General features: G+C 33.9%; 1 protein-coding gene across 3 annotated transcripts; it reads left to right on the top strand.

The window, feature by feature from the left end:
• Window positions 1–5506: 5506 nt before the first annotated feature.
• LOC110993942 (zinc finger CCHC domain-containing protein 24) lies at window positions 5507–18844 on the top strand. Of its 3 annotated transcripts, XM_045632952.1 has the most exons (5): window positions 5507–5748; window positions 12004–12198; window positions 15757–15921; window positions 16950–17074; window positions 17114–18844. In XM_045632952.1, the coding sequence occupies exons 1-4, from the start codon at window positions 5641–5643 to the stop codon at window positions 17070–17072; spliced, it is 591 nt and encodes a 196-aa protein (XP_045488908.1). In that variant the 5' UTR covers window positions 5507–5640; the 3' UTR covers window positions 17073–17074; window positions 17114–18844. The 3 variants fall into 3 exon arrangements, with proteins under 3 accessions (XP_045488908.1, XP_022116064.1, XP_022116065.1); XM_022260372.2 differs by having other exon boundaries at window positions 5508–5748; window positions 16950–18842; XM_022260373.2 differs by having other exon boundaries at window positions 5509–5748; window positions 16959–18841.
• The last annotated feature ends 897 nt before the right edge of the window (window positions 18845–19741 follow it).

Consider the following 19741-nt stretch of genomic DNA (forward strand, 5'->3'; position numbering starts at 1 on the left):
CAAAATTATACATATAATAAGTTTGTTATTTTTAAAAACCTTTTACAAGATTCACGTTAAAGTAAATATTTAATGTCGAAATTAAATGTGAATGGCATTTTCTAACCTAAACAGTGGTTACATAGAGTAGTCTACATTTCCTTTTCCGCACAGAGTTTAATCACAAGTTATAAATAGCGATCAATTTATAGACTCCAACTCCAGGGGGATATTAAAACTTTGATTGCATTCCCGTAATATTAAAGGCTTTGTTAATTGTGCAACTTTCAACATGCAGGTGCTGATGGTACCGATTCTTCGTGCTGTTTTCATATTCTTCATTCACCGCAATGAAGGGTCATAAACTGATGGGGGCATGCATTAAAAGGAGGCTCACCTCATGGTAAGTGATACCGTCGCCCATGGACACTCAATGCCAGAGGGCTCGCGACTGCGTTACCGGTAATTAGGAGTTGGTACCTTCCGTGAAAGAACCTAAGTTAAATAGGTTTGGAAATACTTCAGTGGGCAGCTGGTTTCGCATAGTGGTATGGCTTAGGTTATACTTTAATCTAATCTACAGGAGCCGTTTATGTAGTTTGACTTACATAATCTGCATCAAACTCTTATTATTAGGTAAACAAGTATGCGTATGAACGACAAAAAAAAATTGTAAATTTACATTTACTACCAGTTCGCGTAGAGCGGGCAAGAAGACCTGGCAAAAAGCTTTCCGCCACTCTTTTTAATCGCTCAGTTTTTAATACAAATTTATTGAACTCGAGCAAATGAATCCCAAGGATTAGGATTATTCAATCATTCGTCAAAATTCTAAAAAAAGTATCACTCTTTTGGGTGATTATTTATCTAGTATTATTTAGACCTGGGCCTCAGACAACTTTAAGTATATTCTATATCATCAACATTTATCTATAGGCAAGACTTTTTGGGTCATGTTAAATGCGCGCCTAGAACGAAAGTCCATTGCTGCACAGCCTTGGATTGAACCTACGACTTCAGAGATGAGTGTCGCACGCTGCAGCCACTAGACTTTTCTGCTGCGCTTATAATATATAGATATATTATATTGTTATGATAATATTTATTTACTAAATAAAATCTACGATACAAAGTACGTACAAACGGCTTAAGTGATGTTAAAATCACGTTCCATACACGTCATCATCTATTAGAAAGCGTCTATTCATTGTATAACCCGGCCAAATGAAGAGAATACCAGAAAATAAACAATGACATGGAATTAGGAACATTCCATTTCGGTAGGGTTATCATGTTGAACGCGTCTCATTGCTTTCAATTAAATAGGGACCAACGCATCAATTGACATTATTAAACGTTGTTGTGAAATAAAAATTGTTTATAATGAACGAATAAGAGTACATATGCATTATAAGCCGGCAACGCATTCGTTGACTGTATGGTTCTCCATGAGTTGCGGTCCCCTATTTGCAACTTAATTGTTTTATCCTATATGTACATATATGTTTGAGTTTGTGTGAAATGTTTTTTCATTTCTGTACCTAAATTATGTATTTTTTTCTCTCTTAATGTGTAAATTATTGTATAAATTTGAGAACTTGCAGAATTTCTTTAAAACAAGTTTAGCGGCAGAAAATATCGATTATTTTTCATTTCTTTTCGGTATATGGGCGTGTCAATAACTTTAACATTAGAATTAATGGTACATAGTAATGTTTGGTATATGTCAACAAATTATCAAAACTGTTTAAATCAAACTCATCCATATTTAAATTGTAGGAGTAAAGATGAGTTAAAAAAAGAGAGTTTAAAAAATGAGTTTTATAAAAAAATTGTAAAGGATAGAGATAAAGTATTTATCAGCAGTGTTGGCTTAGTGGTTTGAAAGTCGAATCTCATCCCTGAGGTTATAAGTTCGAGCCCCGGCTGTGCACTAAAGGACTTTCTATGTGCGTAGTAAACATTCGCTCGATCGGTGAAGAAAAAATCTTTTGTGAGGAAAGCAGCTTTTAGAACCAAAAAGTACACGGCGTGTGTTAAGGTGGCGACTGACATCGAATTATCGCTCGATGTGAATATATACATGAATATTAATTGTTCATTGTAAGCATGCTCACAACAATGCTCTCAACACCTAAATATTCGTGATTCGCCTGTGCTCCATCCCATCTACAGTTATAGTCAAAATGGCGGACGTAAAGGTGCCGTGGTGGCTGACTTGTAATGTAAAATTCAATGGGATTCACTGGCTTTTTTGGCGTACAGGCGAGTGGAGCGCGCTCGGGCGCTCGGCGCTCGTATCGAGGTGTTTGGGTAGATGTACTGTCATGCCAAATATTCGTCTTGTAAACTGCTCACAAGCGAATATTCACTGTCAGTCGCGAAATGACAGCCAGGCCTAAATTGGTTGTAGATCGGATCGTTTTTTAAGGACATTTTTATGCGATATACTTAATAAAATCCCAGAGGCTCTTTTATCTCAGCCTTTTATTAAATTTAAGAAATGTATTAAAGAAAAGCTGTGTAAAAAGGCTTACTATAAAGTTAGTGATTATCTAGTTCCAAGTGCCCAATAAAAGGGCCTGGGACTAGTCCTGGGCAGGCTACTTTTAATTAATTTGCTATATTTCTTTTAAATTTCGTAGAATTGTTTGATGATTTGCTTTTTTTAGCTTGAGTACCGAGAGTATTTTACGCCGGCTTTTCTCTCGACCAACACCCTCTGTCTTCTTTGCCGATGAGTAGGGATGCCAACAGGCTCGAATTTAATGACGTGGAATAAGTGATACCATGATGATCTTATGTTCCAAAATAAACGTATTTTTTTATATTTTTATTTTACGATTTTAATATAAAACTTCGCCGATGAAACTTTATCTATTGTATTGTTAAACCCAGCAGAACATATATTTTTCGGATCAAGAATGATGTTTTGATTCATAAAGCTAAGTTTGCAGTTATTATAATTAATAATGAGAGAATTAAAACTATGATAAACACGATAACACTTCTTAGAACACGAAATGAACCGTTCTCCCGTTTCTATCTGGAATGCTTACGCGCACATATTTTGATAAAAATGAATTCACTAGCATTTGTTGGTACATAATATATATTGAGTTATTTCTAGCGTATTATAGCTATGTGTTACCAACTTCACCTTAACGTGTAATTTTTTTAATAAAAGAAGTGTTCGCAGTTTGGCTCAGGTCGTAGGTTTGATTCCCGACTCCACTGGACTTTCAATATGCGTATTTGACATTCACTCAATCGGCAATGGAAAACATCGTGAAGAAACCAACTTGCCCACGACCCAAAAAGTCGACGGCGTGTATCAAGCGCAGAAGGCTGATCACCAACTTGCCTATTAATTCACAAATGACCCTTAGACAGATACAGAAATCTGATGCTAAGGCCTAAAAAGGTCGTAGTGATTTATTTTTATTAAATAGCTTTACGGATTTTTGTTAATTTAAATTATTATTAAAAAGAAGTGCCATTAGAAAAAAGGCAAATGCTAAAGTCTTCTAAGTCATTTGGTGGTTCCAATAAATGGCAAGAGGAAGTGAAAAATGGAGGAAGAATGTACCTAACTAGTGCCGAAGGTACGATAACGCTAAACAATAAAGTTCATCAAAATTTTATTCAAAGTAGTGGTTTAATATTTTCTTTTTTATTTATGGTCACGAACTACTCTCAGTTCTTATTTATAAGTCATCTCACTAACACATATCCATATTATAATACAAAACACTTCGACAATAAACAAAAAATAAATAAATAAATCAGTGACACTACAACCTCTTTAGGTCTTGGCCTCAGAATGCCGAATTCTGAATCTGTTTCATGATCAATTTTTAAATCTAATAGGCAATTAGGTGATCAGCCTCCAGTGCCTGACACACCCCGTCGACTTTTTGGGTCTAAGACATGGCTTATGTTTCCTTACGATGTTTTCCTTCACCGTTCGAGCAAATGTTAAATGCGCATATAGAAAGTAGATTCGTGCACAGTCGGGAATCGATCCTACGACCTCAGGTATGTGAGTCGCACGCTGGAGCCACTAGGCCAACTCTGCTCTCGACAATAACAAAGCCTAAACAAAATATATGAAACATAAGTACATTAAGAGAAAAAAAAGAAAACTTAAACCTCAAACAATCAACAATTAATACTTATTATTACAAAAAAACTAACTCACAACACTAGTTTAACTAGTTTAGGACTAGGGATAGACGAATTTTGTCACAATCTCTTTGTAATGAATAAACATTTTTTTTAAATTATATATAAAGTATTTCTTTCTTTCTCTTTTATAGCATCCATGGCTAAACTTACCAAAAAAATATTCCTTGCCATCAAATATATAAAAGATAATATAGTTTATACTTTGGCTGGCTAATTCTTTATACATAGGGGAAAGTCCGTAAACTTTACAATGACCAATATCTTACGTTGCATTGAAGCGATAGCAAAAACATATTGTTTCATGGTAGGGGGGTCACGAAAATATTGCTCCAAGTAGTCCCTGTTGGTCATTGGGTGCGCCCACATGTTTTGTAGTGAAGCGCGTGATAACTATATCGATAGTTTTATCATAATCCAAAAATGAAAACATTCTATACACAACCACAACGATCAACAAATATAGAAGATAGGGAAACGGGGGTAAGTTTCAAATGAGTAAATAATTGTTGAAAAGATTCGATAATTATGTCATTATGAATTAATAAAAAACTAGTGGCGCTACCACCTTTTTAGGTCTAGGCCTTAGATTTCTGTATAATCAATCTAATTGGCAAGTCCTGTGCCTGACACATACAGTCGACTTCTTGGGTCTAATATCCTCTTACGTACTCCTTCACTGATCGAGCGAATATTAAATCTACAGCCGGGGATCAAAGCTACGACCTCATGGGATGAGTGTCTCATGCAAGCCACTAAGGCAACACTATTCTTCACATTCACCTAGTCTTTCGCAGTAAATTCTTATATATATATATTCACTGATATATATAATATATATGATACTGGTATGATATGATTATATCTAATATATAAAATTCTTGTGTCACGGGGTTAGTAACCGAACTCCTCCGAAACGGCTCGACCGATTCTCATGAAATTTTGTGTGCGTATTGGGTAGATCTGAGAATCGAACAACATCTATTTTTCATCCTCCTAAATGCTAAGGGTTCCACCCCTAAATTTTTTTATTTATTTTTTAGACAAAATTTTTCGTTTTTATTTCTTTTACGATACACCATACAAAAATACATGCAACCCTAAATTTTCATCCCTCAACAATCATCCCATATGTTTTTTTTGTTAATTATAAACTTTAATTTTTTGGCCCAAAACCTGGCAAAACAGCGTTTGCCGGGTCAGCTAGTATACATATATATACAATAATATATACATATATATAATCATATTTAATCATACCATACATTTATTTGAGAAGAATCTCTTGTTTAAAGTATTGCTGAGTCGATAAATAGCACGTCCCTATCACATCTCCCGTCTCAAGGAGCGGCAGAACTCTAGTCGGCGACGAGCGGCGCGCGCGCACCCACTTTAACGCGATCCAAAAATACACTCGCCCGGCCACCGCGTGTTATACCAATATTTGTGCTGTGTTTTAACGATATAAATGAAGCGATGTCACCGACTGCCATGGGCGATCTGCCTCAGTGGTGCGGGAAGACAGAAGGATGCCCCCAGGCCTTGCTTGGTTGGCTATATCTGACTCATGAGCAGAACGATCAGGTATTTAATAATGATTCTAATACATTTGGGTTGGTGGGGGTAAAATTGGGATGTTTCCCCGGGATTCTCAACATACCAAACGTGAGCAAGCTATTGTTATTTACTCATATATCGTTCTGTCTGATGGTAAAGTATCTATGAGTCTACTTGAATCACTGGATATCTCGTTCTTTATTACCTAAATTTAAATAAAATTGAAACATTTGGCAGTGTACCTTTAATGATGGCATTTATTCGCTATATTGTGATGCTACTGTACTACTGTGTAGTACTACTGTAGTATTACGTAGTAGTATCACAGTAGTACTGTACTATGTACTATGAACTGTAATATGCAACTACTAGCGACAACTTAAATTTTTAATTAGCTGTGCACATGAATCTCAACTCAAATGGGAACTAATATAAAATTGTCACATTATTTTATTTAAATAAAGCAAATATATATTCCATGTACATAAATTGGCGAATGTACCAGTATAACTGGTATATAATGCAGATATTAAGTCAAATTATTTCAAACACATACAGTTTACAATATTCTTAACCTTTTTATGTCTATTAATAATAATTAAAAATTAAAACAAATTTAACAATGTCGGTCTGGGACAAGTTGCTTGTTGATACAAAAATATCTGAATAGTTTAGTTCAGAAACAATCTACAGAATACGTGTATATGGTTTTTAAATACAAATTTTTCCATAGACTGTCAAATCAAATCAAATCAAAATATCTTTTTTCATATAGGTAAACATATGTACACTTATGAACGTCAAGAAAAATGTCATTTGTTGCCTGTGGTGATGTGTTGCAAACAGATTATCTAATTGTATTAATAAATATCGCCTTTATATAATAACCTTTATATATAATTAAATCAAATTTAAAAAGTTTGGTCCCTTTTTGGCAAGTTGTTTGCCGAAATTAGATATAAATATTGAAAGAATTCTAATGAAATTATTCAAAATATTTCTGCCTTTCTTGCAGACTGATTAAAAACAATTTTATTAATAAGCCTTTTAAACTATTTGAATATATAGCCCAACGAAGATTAATTTCAATTCAAACAAATAGGTCATGACATTCTCATAATTATTTTGTACCGCTGTTGTCGCGTATCAACATCGTACGTATCCTACTTGTCGCCATTTTATTTACAATGCTTGAGTTCAGTGTTGGCTTAGTGGCTACAGCGTGTGACTCTCATCCCTTAGGTCAAAGGTTCGATCCGCGGCTGTGCGGCTGACCACTGGAGTTTCTATATACGCATTTAAGAACCTGGATAACCATAACTGTTCTGAGGAACCAACTAGCCACTGAAGTATTACCGAAACAATTTTACTTAGGGTCCTTCAAGAAAAGAGCATAACAATCCTTAGAAGGTCCATAGAGACCAGAGATTAGAGCAGAGAAAGAGAGAGAGAGAGAGAAGTATCACTTAACATCAAATACGCTTCCTAAAGGTTTGTAATTAAAAAATACCTATACTTAATCTGATAAAAAAACTAATATGTCAACCAATGAACCTACAAATTGGCGTTATATGGCGCCCAACGTTCGTCGTTCCACAACCGAGCGTTTTTTTTAAGGCAGGTTTGTCGCGCACCACTATCTGGTACCAGCCAACAACCAACCAGGTACAAAAGGCGTACCAATTCTTAAAAAATCCGCACTTTAAAGAAAGAAATAAAAAGCTTTATAAGACACAATATATAGGAATAACGTGCACTGGCTCCCGCACTAGAATTCTTTGTGTTCTGGGCAGCCCGTCTGTTCCTTTATGTAAACAGTACTTTACTTAATTATTATACTTATTTACTTATCTATTTAAATTACTTTTGTACAATAAGTATATTTTCTGTATCAGCATAAGATAGGTTAACAAAATATTGTTTTTAGTAAATGTATGTAATGTGATTTTGAAATGTTAGTGATAATTTTATTTTTAATGAAGTGGTTAAAGATGAAAGGGCCTCGGAAGGTGAAAAAGATAGAGATATATAAGTTTGAGTTTTGATTGATATGCGAGCACTCTGATAGCTGGCCATAGAGACGATTTGACCATTGTTCTATGAAAAATTGAATGAATTAATGCTACTTTCGAATTATTTTTCTGATGCTGGTTCATAATTAATTATTGTTATCACAGCAATGTATAAAACTATTCTCGTACATAGGTCAACTACCTCCAAAACCCAAGCAACAACCAACATATGCAAGTCCACATGTTTAGAATTAGGTGGGTTATATTTAGATGAAAACAGGTAGGTCGTTTACTTCCTCCAAGCATATATTTACCTGTTACCACAAGTTCATGTAAGAACGAGTAAAAATATACATATATTCTTTAGTGAAAAAAGTCCTGAAAAAAAAATCCGTATGAATAGTACTATGTATACGTATTATCTTGTAAAGATAAATTACTTCAATTACTATTAATTTAGGTTGTTCAGGCCGATAGAATTATCTGCTCCCTCAGACTTTTACCACGGCTTGGGGGTTGATAAATCGCCTGATGGGCAGGAACTCACTGAAGTGAGCGAACTACGAATTAAAGATACACGTCTTCGTTGGCTACGGTGATTGGATCATCCGGATCCGTTAGGACGTACAAAATAAAATCACCTGTTATCAGTACCCGAAACTGTTCTTGTATGGTGGGTACGCCTCAAAAGAGAGCTTACTTTGTTACATATTCAGGATACTTACGGTGAATATAATCGATTGTTTCAAAGCAAGAACCTGAGGCGGAAGTTAAAACTTTTGGATGTACCGTGCGCACACTCAAACATCTCGTATACTACATGAGAGACACTTGAGGTAAACGAGAGGTGGTAGGCCTATTTGTTTGTACTGGCTGAGTTCACAAGAGTTACTTGTCAGGATATTAATTATAACATCTAGGTATATACTTTTTAATGTATAAACTCAATAATTATCGATATAGGTATTATTGTAGCATATTATTCTATCATATGAGCAGTAGTTGTTATTATTATTATTAAAGCTTTATTTATAAATCCGTACAAAAATTGGTAAATTTACATTTCTTAATATGGTTTTTAGTTGTTTGTAAGTTCTAAAAAAAAAAATTTTCAAGGATCTCTAATCTCTCCTCCAATTGGCTCCATCTCTCTCTGTCTTGAGCATTTTTCTCCCAATCCTCTCCAACTTCCTGATGTTTGTGAGCCCACAGTGCAAGAGGACGATCTCTCCTTCTTAATCCGTGGCCCATTTCACTTTGTTAACCTCTTTGTCCATCTGCCATTGTTCATGCGAGCGGAATGACCCGCCCATTTCCACTAAGTTTTTTGTAATGATGTATGCATGGATAGTGAATCAATAACTTTTGTTTTGTTTCTTATTTCTGTACTTCTGATCTTGTCCTTTAGTTCTAACTTGAGTACAATTCGTTCCATTCATCGTTGACTAGTTGTTATTTTTTATTCAAATCATATATCCATGATATACACGCGACTATATACACGTAACAAAGATTTTCTTCTTTAAGTGTAATAAAACAAATGATAATCGAAGAACTATGTTTAAAAACATAATATACATATACCTATATATATACAATGTATTTCTACTATTTGTATTCGTTTAAATTAAAAAAAATAAACGTATAATTGTTACTTATGTGGTGAAAACAACCAGAACATACCCATTAAAAACAATTAATCAGACATCAAACGATACATCCGGAAATTACAAAACTCAAACTTCGAACACGGAGCGTCAACGATCACATTTAAAATTGGAACGCAACGCCGTTAATTCCTTAAACATATGCGCAGGCGTCTCTCGGTAATCGGTTTGACCAATCATAATCATTAGCTTCTGTTTCATCCATCTTGATGTTTATAAATTATTTATTTATATACATCAATTTATATTTTTTTTAACTCGTTCTACTGGAAAAGAGCAAAGTGTTCATTAATCTAAAACAAGTATTGATAGGAATCAAAGTTAGGTCCATATAAAACAATTTTTATAATTAAGGACCTAATTTACAATTATTATAATGTTTTTTATTACAGATTTCTACAAAACACTATCCATTGTAATACGAAATTTAAAGAAATATATTTTTTATGTTTATAAGAGATCTAGGTGGTGTGTGAAAAGGGAAAAATATAAATTATTCAATGTTATTAACGTAGTAGTTCAATGTCATATAAGTAATCTTTGGATAATAATAAAATAGTGTATAGTTGTCTGTAGTTAAGTAAGGTTGTTTTCTTATACATAATTCGTATCAAAATATCGATAGGATGGAACGGATATAGTGTATCTTTTCTAAGTGTGGCTTCAGCGTGCGACTCTCATACCTGAAGTCGTAGTTTCGATCCCGGGCCGTGTACCAATGGACTTTCTTTCTACTTGCGCATTTAACTTTTGCTCGAACGGTGAAGGAAAACATCGTGAGGAAACCGACGTGTCCGACGTAATTGGAATCTCGGGATCGGCTCCAACGATTTTCATGAAATTAAGTATACGGGGGGTTTCGGGGGCGATAAATCGATCTAGCTAGGTAAATGATAAAATGGTAAATAAATGATAGAAAATAACAAAAAGGTAGTGTTTGAGTAGTCCCAATTTAAACTGAAAAATGAATCATCCTGACATCTATCGGCGAATAATAATACTATTTTTTGTTTAAATTGCTTTAACGACACAACAACACTAAAGCAATTCAGCATATATATTCTATACTGTTCATATTTCATTATTTTATTAGTATGTAATTCGTACTTAAACATAATTTCCAAAAAACACAATTTATAAAAAAATAAAAATACCGAGCAAAGCTCGGCCATCCAGGTACTAATTATTATCAGACATATTCTTTAGTATTTAGTCATTGTAATTTGCACTTTTATCTTTCGGCTTCCTGATGAATGACAGCTAGCATTAATTTAATACGAAGAATTTGAGCGGGTGTAAGATATCACAGGTGGCGCTTTGAGCGGATGCTGACATCTCTGCGTAACCGGATATTTATCAACTCATTTCTTAGTAACGAAGCAATTTCATAGGAATAAGTTTCAAATGCTTTAGTAATGTAGATACTAGATCACTAAAAAAACTTATGCATATGCAGAATATTATACAGCGGAAAGTTTCGTACCTGGGCCACGTGTTGCGTCATGACCGCTACCACCTCCTTCAACTAATTATAATGGGTAAAATCCAGGGTAAACGGCGTATTGGTCGAAGGAAGAAGTCATGGCTTCGCAACGTTAGTAATAATAAAAAGAAAATTGAAACAAATATAAAAAAAGTAGTTTGCACAGGAACGTAGAAATTCTCAAAAGGCCGGCAACGCACTCGCGAGCCCTCTAGCATCGAGAATGTCCATGGGCGGTGATATCACTTAACATCCGGTGAGCCTACTGCCCGTTTGCCCCCAGTGCTATAAAAAGAAAGATGGAAAATAATAGACGACTCAAATATAAGTCTGCGCTCCAACTTCGATTTTGTTTCCTTTGGAGTTGAGACTCTAGCGCCACGCCATGGAGTCAGCGCACTGGTGCTAATTAAAGATTTAAGGATTCGCCTGGTAGATAGTACCGGTGACCCAAGAGCTGGTCCTCGCTCAACGAATAAGTATCTCAAAATAACAAGGAAATGCTGTCAGCGTTAAAGCGTACACTGCCGCAGGGACCAAACTTTTTTATATTTTTTTTTTTTTTATTATAACTATTAGGTTGAGAAATTTTTTAAATATATACTGTATATATGATTGTTATGTTTAGGCTTTAAGACACGATAAATATATTACCTAACGAAAGATTTTACTAATTACATTTTATTTCAGTTGTGTAATAGGCTGCCCGACTCTATACGATTGGCTTCCTCCCTCTATGTTCTTTTATCTATCGTCTTTTAAAACTCTTCTATATAAACATTTCCTAACCTTATCATATCCTGATCAATCGTGACCTGTATAATTCTTGTATCTACTCTTCTTTTGTATTACATCGCTATTAGCTATTCATGAATCCTTAAGATTAGCTTTTTAATTTAAGTTAGTTATTAATATTCTATTTCTTTTCTCTAGATTTAGGTTTTATCATCATTTTTATTAATTTTTTCTTTTCTCCTAGTGTTGCCTGGAAGAGATCGCTTGTTAGCGGTAAGGCCGCCCGTGCATCCCTTGTAAATTTTTATGTATTGGGTTATTTGTGATTCTTTGCAACGAAGTGTGAATAAATAAATAAATATTTATTTTTAATTTGATCTTTCAGTGGGTCCCTGGATCAGTATGGGGTCCTCTCCCAACAGCAGCCACAGGGACGACCCAGCCACCCACAGACGACAGCAACTCACTAGCGGAGCAGTTAGCCGCCCTGTCACTACGCCGCCCGCCCAGGCCGCCGCCCCCGGCCTACATGTGCCATTTGTGCTTCAAGAAAGGACACTACATTGGAGACTGTCCACAGGTAAAGAAATATACATTAAACGCTACAAATTATACATTTACTGTCAGTTCCCAATCAAGGGTGAAGAACGGAAGAGAAGAACTGGCATTATACTCAACGTCACTCTTTTTAATCGACAAGTTTTTTGTTTTACACAACGTTTTTAAGGAAAACCTACACCATGTTCCAAGATGTCTTAAGTAATATAATAATAAATAAGATTGATAAAATTTGTCTGTTGAAGTAAGGAAAGCTCTGAGATTTCCCAGATTCAATGTTATTCTGCCTTGCCGTTTGCCCATTTAAGCGTACGACTCTTATCCCTGAGGTCACAGGTTTGAGCCCCGGCTGTGCACGAATGGACTGTCTTTCTATGAGCGCTTTTAGCATTTGCTTGAACGGTAAAACATCGTAAGAAAACCGACGGCGTGTGTCAGTCACTGGAGGCTGATAACCCACTTGCCTATTAGATTTTAAAAATGATTACGAATCAGATTCAGAAATCTGAGGCCCAAACATAAAAAGGTTGTAGTGCCATTGATTATTATTATTAATGCTGGGGTTTTAAATCAGAAACAAAAATAATATTGCAGTTGACCTACTACGAGTATCTACTGTAATGATGTTATGTGAATACCATAAAATAAATAATAAAATGTTAGTTAGGAATAAAATTGAAATCTATCCGACTGATTTTAATTTACTTATTTATACTCAAGTCAAGTCAAAATTCATTTATTCATATAGGTAACATAATGTACACTTATGAACGTCAAAAAAAAAGAAATATTAAATGAATTTAATTTTACATTTACTGCCAGTTCTCAAATTAAGGGTGTAGAACGGTAGAGAAGAACTGGCAATAAACTCTCCGCCACTCTTTTTAATCGCCAAGTTTTTTTTACACAATGTTTGTAAGGAGCTGCAACCGTTACACCATGTTCCATATGACATATTGAGTAATAAAGAATAATAAAATAAATTAAAAACAAAGATATGTTTATATATTTTTATCGTAAAGAATGTACAAAAATCCCGACAAGCTGTACGCTGGTTTAATAAAATATGTTTATATTATGATTATAACAATCAAATTTGTTTCTTGATGTTCATAAAAGTGTGCGTCGATTTTATCAAACTGAAGTAAATCTATGAAAGAACAGTGAAACAACGAGGCACTGATCGGCTGATATCATATATGATCTTGACATTTTCTAGGAATTCCTCTGAATAGAAAATATACAGAAATAAAATAATGTTGGCGAATTGCCCGTGCGTGGTACCGCGGAAATTCGCCTACAAATTTCATGTTTAATTGATAAACGATTTCTGTATTGCTTTGATTATATAAGCGTATAGAAATTTTCTTGTCTTTGATGTGTCGTGATCTGATTACTGAACACTATAATGTATATTAATATATGTTATCTGAATCTCGGAAACGGCATTTCCTTTCATTAACAAAAATAACAATTATAAGAAAAAAATAAGTATTTCGATGGACGCATTTCAACTTATAAATGTAAAATAAAGTAGGTTGGTAAATATTTTATTTATATTAATTTAATTAAAAATAAACGTAACTCATTAATTAGTTTTTTAATAAATGAAACTCGAATGTGTTATGAAATTTACTATTGGAGTCGATGTCCAATACAATTTCTTTTATAATCACAATAAAAAACGGTTACTCTGTAATAGATACTACTAAACAAGCAACGAATATGTTAAAAGAGAAGAAAAAATAAAAATAGATATTATTATGAGGAACTGTGAATTTAAATTATTATCAAATATTATTACTTACTTTTTTTACTAGGGAAGGGAATTGTAATCACGTTGTTCGATATCTTAATTTCCATGGTAGGAACGGCATCGTGATTTGGAAATATAGTTACGGTTCTCCCAACATACTGGGAGAACCATAACTATATGAAGCGAATGTCTCATAGTAGGAATTACAGCTTTGGGAAGTAATGTTTATAGAACATGTTAACGTTATAAACGACAAACAACGCTAGAAGCAAACATTAAAATAATCAAAGTACCTACTGAATGTTACATAAAGGTTTATGAATGAATAGCAATCTTTCACTACTTAGTAGTCTTGATAAAATATACAATAGTCTTTTGTCAGCAAATACAATTTCAAAGTAATCAGACCCTGTATTTTATTCAACATAGGAGAATGTTTCTGGACTTTGGCCTTATACACAAACAACGTTGTTGACAAAACAACAGTGTCCTCAATCTACTCTTCTACTCTCAAGTAAGAGACTAAGACTCCGAGTGGAAATCCTAACCACTAGCTACGCTCTTCTGATATGATTCGGAGTCGCGACTTAACGCTGCAGATGACTTCTGGATGTCAAAAGCGTAGTGGACATAGGCGAGCAGTAACAGACTTTGAATCTAGAGTTTACAACCAAATGAACTCTAAACTCCGACTTCATCCTAGAGTTTTGTATGATTGTAAGAAGGTTGTAGCAGGTTGGCTGAGAATTGTAACATATGAGGAAGCTGAGCACATTTTGGTGCGAATTCGCTAGTTTGGGACCGGCCTCATTGTATACTTGACAGCGTGCACATACTCGCTCACACACAAACACGCATGCATAGACAAGGTTAAAGCTATTCTTTTTAGAATTTGTATAGATGAGGGAAGTAGCGAGTCAACCCCAACACAAGTGTCTCTTTACGGGGAGTGTCTCATACTCATTTATTGATGTCAAAAAAAAAGAATTTTCAACGCGCAATTGCATGCGATGATTTTCTGTCAAGTGCGAACACTCCAATATATTGTCTAATTGTCAAATTACTGTATACGGGCTCATATTTTTTGCTCCGAATGTCTCTTGACGAAACAGTTTTAAGTGTTGTAATCATAAATCCTATTCATGTATGGTTCTCAAAATAAATCTGTCAAGTCCTGATGTGACAAGGGCTCTTTGTTCACTATTACGTTAGTTTAAGTGTTTATTAAATATTTTTATTGTTACTATTACAAAATCAACTTAGTACAAAGCTTTGTTGTTTATTAAATGTATGTAAAAAGCAGCTTTTAGAAAAAGACCGCCTACTTACATCCCTTGTTTTTTATATTCATTCCTATGTTATGATTTCGTTTGTGATGAGAATTTTATTATTATACAGGTGATATGTCAAAAATCATATACTATCACGTAGTACCACGTTCCTCGTGAGACTTCTTAATAGTTTCTAGTGCCTTCTGCTACATATTCTTCTCAATTGGTAGGTAATACAGTTAACTTTGATTTGCTTTCTCTTTCGTCATCCTAAAGAATGCAGAATACAAAAGGGAGAGCTTTTTTCTTGTGAATCGTGATTCATATTTTCTCCATTGACTGTGCTTAAATGTGGTGGTAAATTAATGTCTTTTTAATTAACTGTATGCTTGTGTAGTAGAGCGGATTCAGTTTCCGCACTTAGGCCACGCATGAAACATCTTCTGCACAAGCGATTGTCTGTCGAAGACAAAGAGATGTTTATTAAGAAGATCGTGCTACGTAATTGTCCCATCATTATAATGAAGCTAATTCTTTAATGTTTGTTTTTCAGGCCCGACCCAAAGGCGAAGGACTAACACCATACCAGGGCAAGAAACGGTGCTTTGGCGAATACAAGTGCCCGAAATGCAAGCGGAAGTGGATGAGCGGAAACTCGTGGGCCAATAATGGCCAAGAGTGCATCAAGTGTCGTATCAATGTGTTTCCTCATAAGCAGGTAATTATGGACTGAGGCAGAACAAAGATTCTGCATATTTTGAACGTTTTTTGTAGGGTAGCTTTATTAAGCTATTGCATAGATTTTATCGCAGGCATTGAGCGCGGCGACCAAATCAAGAAATTCCGTAACGAAAATAACCTAACACACTATGACGTAATAAAGATGCGCGCGATATGCATCAGAGCAGGACAGAACGCATACTGCGTCTCACATATCTCAGAAAATACTTCATAAATAAAAAATAAATAAACAATTATAATTGCATAGGTTGATAAAAAAATGCTATGCAATGGCTTTATCGCGGGAGTCCCCGAGTGCCACACGTTTCTTTTTTATTTATTTATATATACATTCTAAAATAAATACAAGAAAATATGACATCACAAATTAGTCCGGTCGGTTTAGACCAAAAAATTAGAGTACATAAAATCCTTTGATCTTGAATTAGATTTTTTCTATAAACGGTAATAATGGGGAACTTTTAAATATTGTTTATAATTATGTTTTGAACAATTTTACTAATTTTCAGCTTGTTGGGGTTTTATGCACCTTCGAATTACTAAGTTAATCGGACTAATCGCATAAAGAAGTTCGGGTGGCGTTGGTTGTGTTAATGAACAAGAATGTATATGTATATGTATGTATGTACATTACATATATAGACGCCCATTTCAAATCCTGGCTAATTATGCCAGCCTAGGTTCCATAAGCTCAGAAGTTTCCTGTGCCCTGTGCTTCACGGAGCGGCCTCACTGCCCCGAGAATTTCTGTTCACAAAACTCTCGTTCAGAAATTTTTACGACCGTATTCGGTTCTGATATTAGTACATATTTATTGTTATACCGTTAAGTGGGGGTGGAAGTTAGATTTAATTCTCGTCTGTATAATGCAGATGTAATTTGTTCTTAACTATATGTTGTATACAGATTAAGGCAGTTATTTCAAAATAATCATTGTTACAGAAACACATCTAATAACTACTTAAGTGTGTGTTTCCTATTGAATATATAAATAACAATTCGAAGATATTTCAGAGGCCACTCGAAAAGCCAGACGGTCTAGATGTCAGCGACCAGTCGAAGATCCACCCCCAGCATCTCTGCCAGAAGTGTCGTTCGCTCGGATACTATTGTCGACGGGAATATTAGAGATTCACAAATGGATACTATTGTCGACGGGAATATTAGAGATTCACAAATGGATACTATTGTCGACGGGAATATTAGAGATTCACAAATGGATAGTATTGTCGACGGGAATATTAGAGATTCACAAATGGATAGTATTGTCGACGGGAATATTAGAGATTCACAAATGGATAGTATTGTCGACGGGAATATTAGAGATTCACAAATGGATAGTATTGTCGATGGGGATATTAGAGATTCACAAATGGATAGTATTGTCGATGGGAATTAATATTTCCATCGATAAAACACAAACACACAACTCACACACGATTCACAAACGGATACTGTTAGAGACAGAAAGATTAAAGATTCACAGCGAGTGGTTTATATAAATTTGTTAACATTTATTAAGTGCCTTACGATAATTTAATTTTGGTCGTTTGCTAGGCTTCGGGTTACTTCATGTGTAACCCTAGGTTCTTAAGACTTAGGGGAATATGTGTTTTTAAAATAACACCTTTTTCTTACAAAAATATCATTGAAACATGTAGAAATATAATTTACACATACCAAAGACAATAAACACAGATTTTTTATCTACTTACAATGATAGCACAGATTATGTAAATCAACTTTTTGTCAATCCAAAGATATCCTTTATTTACCAAAATGTGGAGCCAAAGTTTTTAAACAGTCTTTTTAAGAAAAACGTAATTAAAGTATAAGAATTTTTCAAATCATAAAATGCTAAAAATAATTAATTTTAGTTTTTATATTAAGTTTTTAAGTGGGTTTTGTAATGAGAACGCTAACATATAACAACAACGCTAATTATAAACAACATTTATATGTTGTTAATAATTTAATTTTGATTTCGTGTCTCATAGGGTTTTTAATTAAAATATGTTTAAATAAAATGATATTACCTATTTTGTAAAACACATGATTAGCGTTCTCATATCATGGCCCAAGTGGGTTACATTAAAATATTTTTATGACAATTTCCATAATTTACTATTGAAACTCCGAATACAGTAGGGAGATTTTGTAATTACATTTGAAGAAATTTCGGCTCAAACTTATTTCACCCACACCAAAAGCAGACCCGGGTGAAATTGCAGAGATGGGTGAAATGAGTTTGCAATTGATAATCGAAATCTCGCACGATGTCTGTATAGGAATTAATCCAAGCCTATGAATATATAACTAATGGAAGATTATTAAGTTCTGCGTGATTAAACAATCACATTAAGGTAATAATTTCATAAAAAGAGAATTTAGACTCGTCAAACATTTGCGTCTTAGCGCATGCTTATGAATGTTAAAAACGTTTACAAAATACGCGAAAGAGCAAGACGGTTCTGAGAAGAAGAGGCGAGAAACTCTGCAAGTTTTACCATTTAATGATATCTCACTATTTCATATGGTTGACGTCACTAACTCTTTTTTCTATTCGGACCACGACTTCTTTCAAATATTGTTGTATATGGCCTTCTGTATAATACACACATAAAGAAACACGACACATAGATGACATGACATTTCAAACAATGCCGCAATGTAACCCACGCTCTTAAGTACATGAGATTTCATAGATGATAAGTAAATATGTTATATTTTAAAATGTATATTTCGAAAGATAACTCCAAGGCAGATACTTACTAATTTGTTGTATGTATATATCGACAATTTATTCCATTTATATCCTTCCAACAATTTAATCATTTAGTTAAGTGAAGTGATTTTTTGTATATTGGATTTAAATTAACAAATTATAACCAGATTTATTATATATATTTTAGTTAGATTTTATAGATTATTGCTAGTTATTAAGATTTTCTTTTTATAGTGTGGTAAAACATTTGTCTTTGGTAAAAGATTTTAGAATTAAATTTATATAAACAGATTAAAATGTTTTACCAATACTTTAATATGTATAAACCAATCATTGTGATTACTGTAAACTTTGGCTAAGTTTTTTAATATTCTCCAAGAATTTAAAACTGTCAATATGGCTTATCATTTTTTTTCTCGAAAGATGTGTGAAAATTTTTAATGATACAGATATAGTGCCTTTTGTAATTAAAATTGTATAAAAACCTGTCCATTTTGTTTTACGAAGTCTGTGTCATATCTTAATAATAAGGAGGATAAAAGCGGACTTCTAAAGACGGTAACGCATCCGAGATAGTACATAGTCGTAATATGGCCGAACCACCAGGTTGTCTTTAAAAAAAGAAGCCAATTTTTACAGTAATCCTCGGGCTATATAATGTTAATGATCCAAAGTGAATTCTCAATGTGCCAAATTTATGTTTAAGACTAATTATAATTCACGTTTTTTACTTAACTTTAAACGTACTTACTAAGTACTAAGTATTTATGATTAAATTTCATGACAAAATATCATAGACATAGAGAATGAATTTAGTAAACATAATTTATTTCTTTTTTACAGTATTGTGTTTCCCGACAGTATACTGTCTATTTCAAATTAGTAATGATTATTAAAGACGACACACGATAAAAGCTAAATTTTTAATACCATGAGTTTGATGGTAAATAAACATATACATAACATACATAATAGTCGCCTTCATTAATCTAGTCTCCAATATAGTTTAAATTCCGTAAAATCTCCGTATACAAAATGTTGTGATTTTCTCTAAATTCTTTTGTATCTCTAT

This window comes from Pieris rapae, chromosome 21 (genome assembly GCF_905147795.1).
Source record: "Pieris rapae chromosome 21, ilPieRapa1.1, whole genome shotgun sequence".
Lineage (NCBI taxonomy): Eukaryota > Metazoa > Arthropoda > Insecta > Lepidoptera > Pieridae > Pieris > Pieris rapae.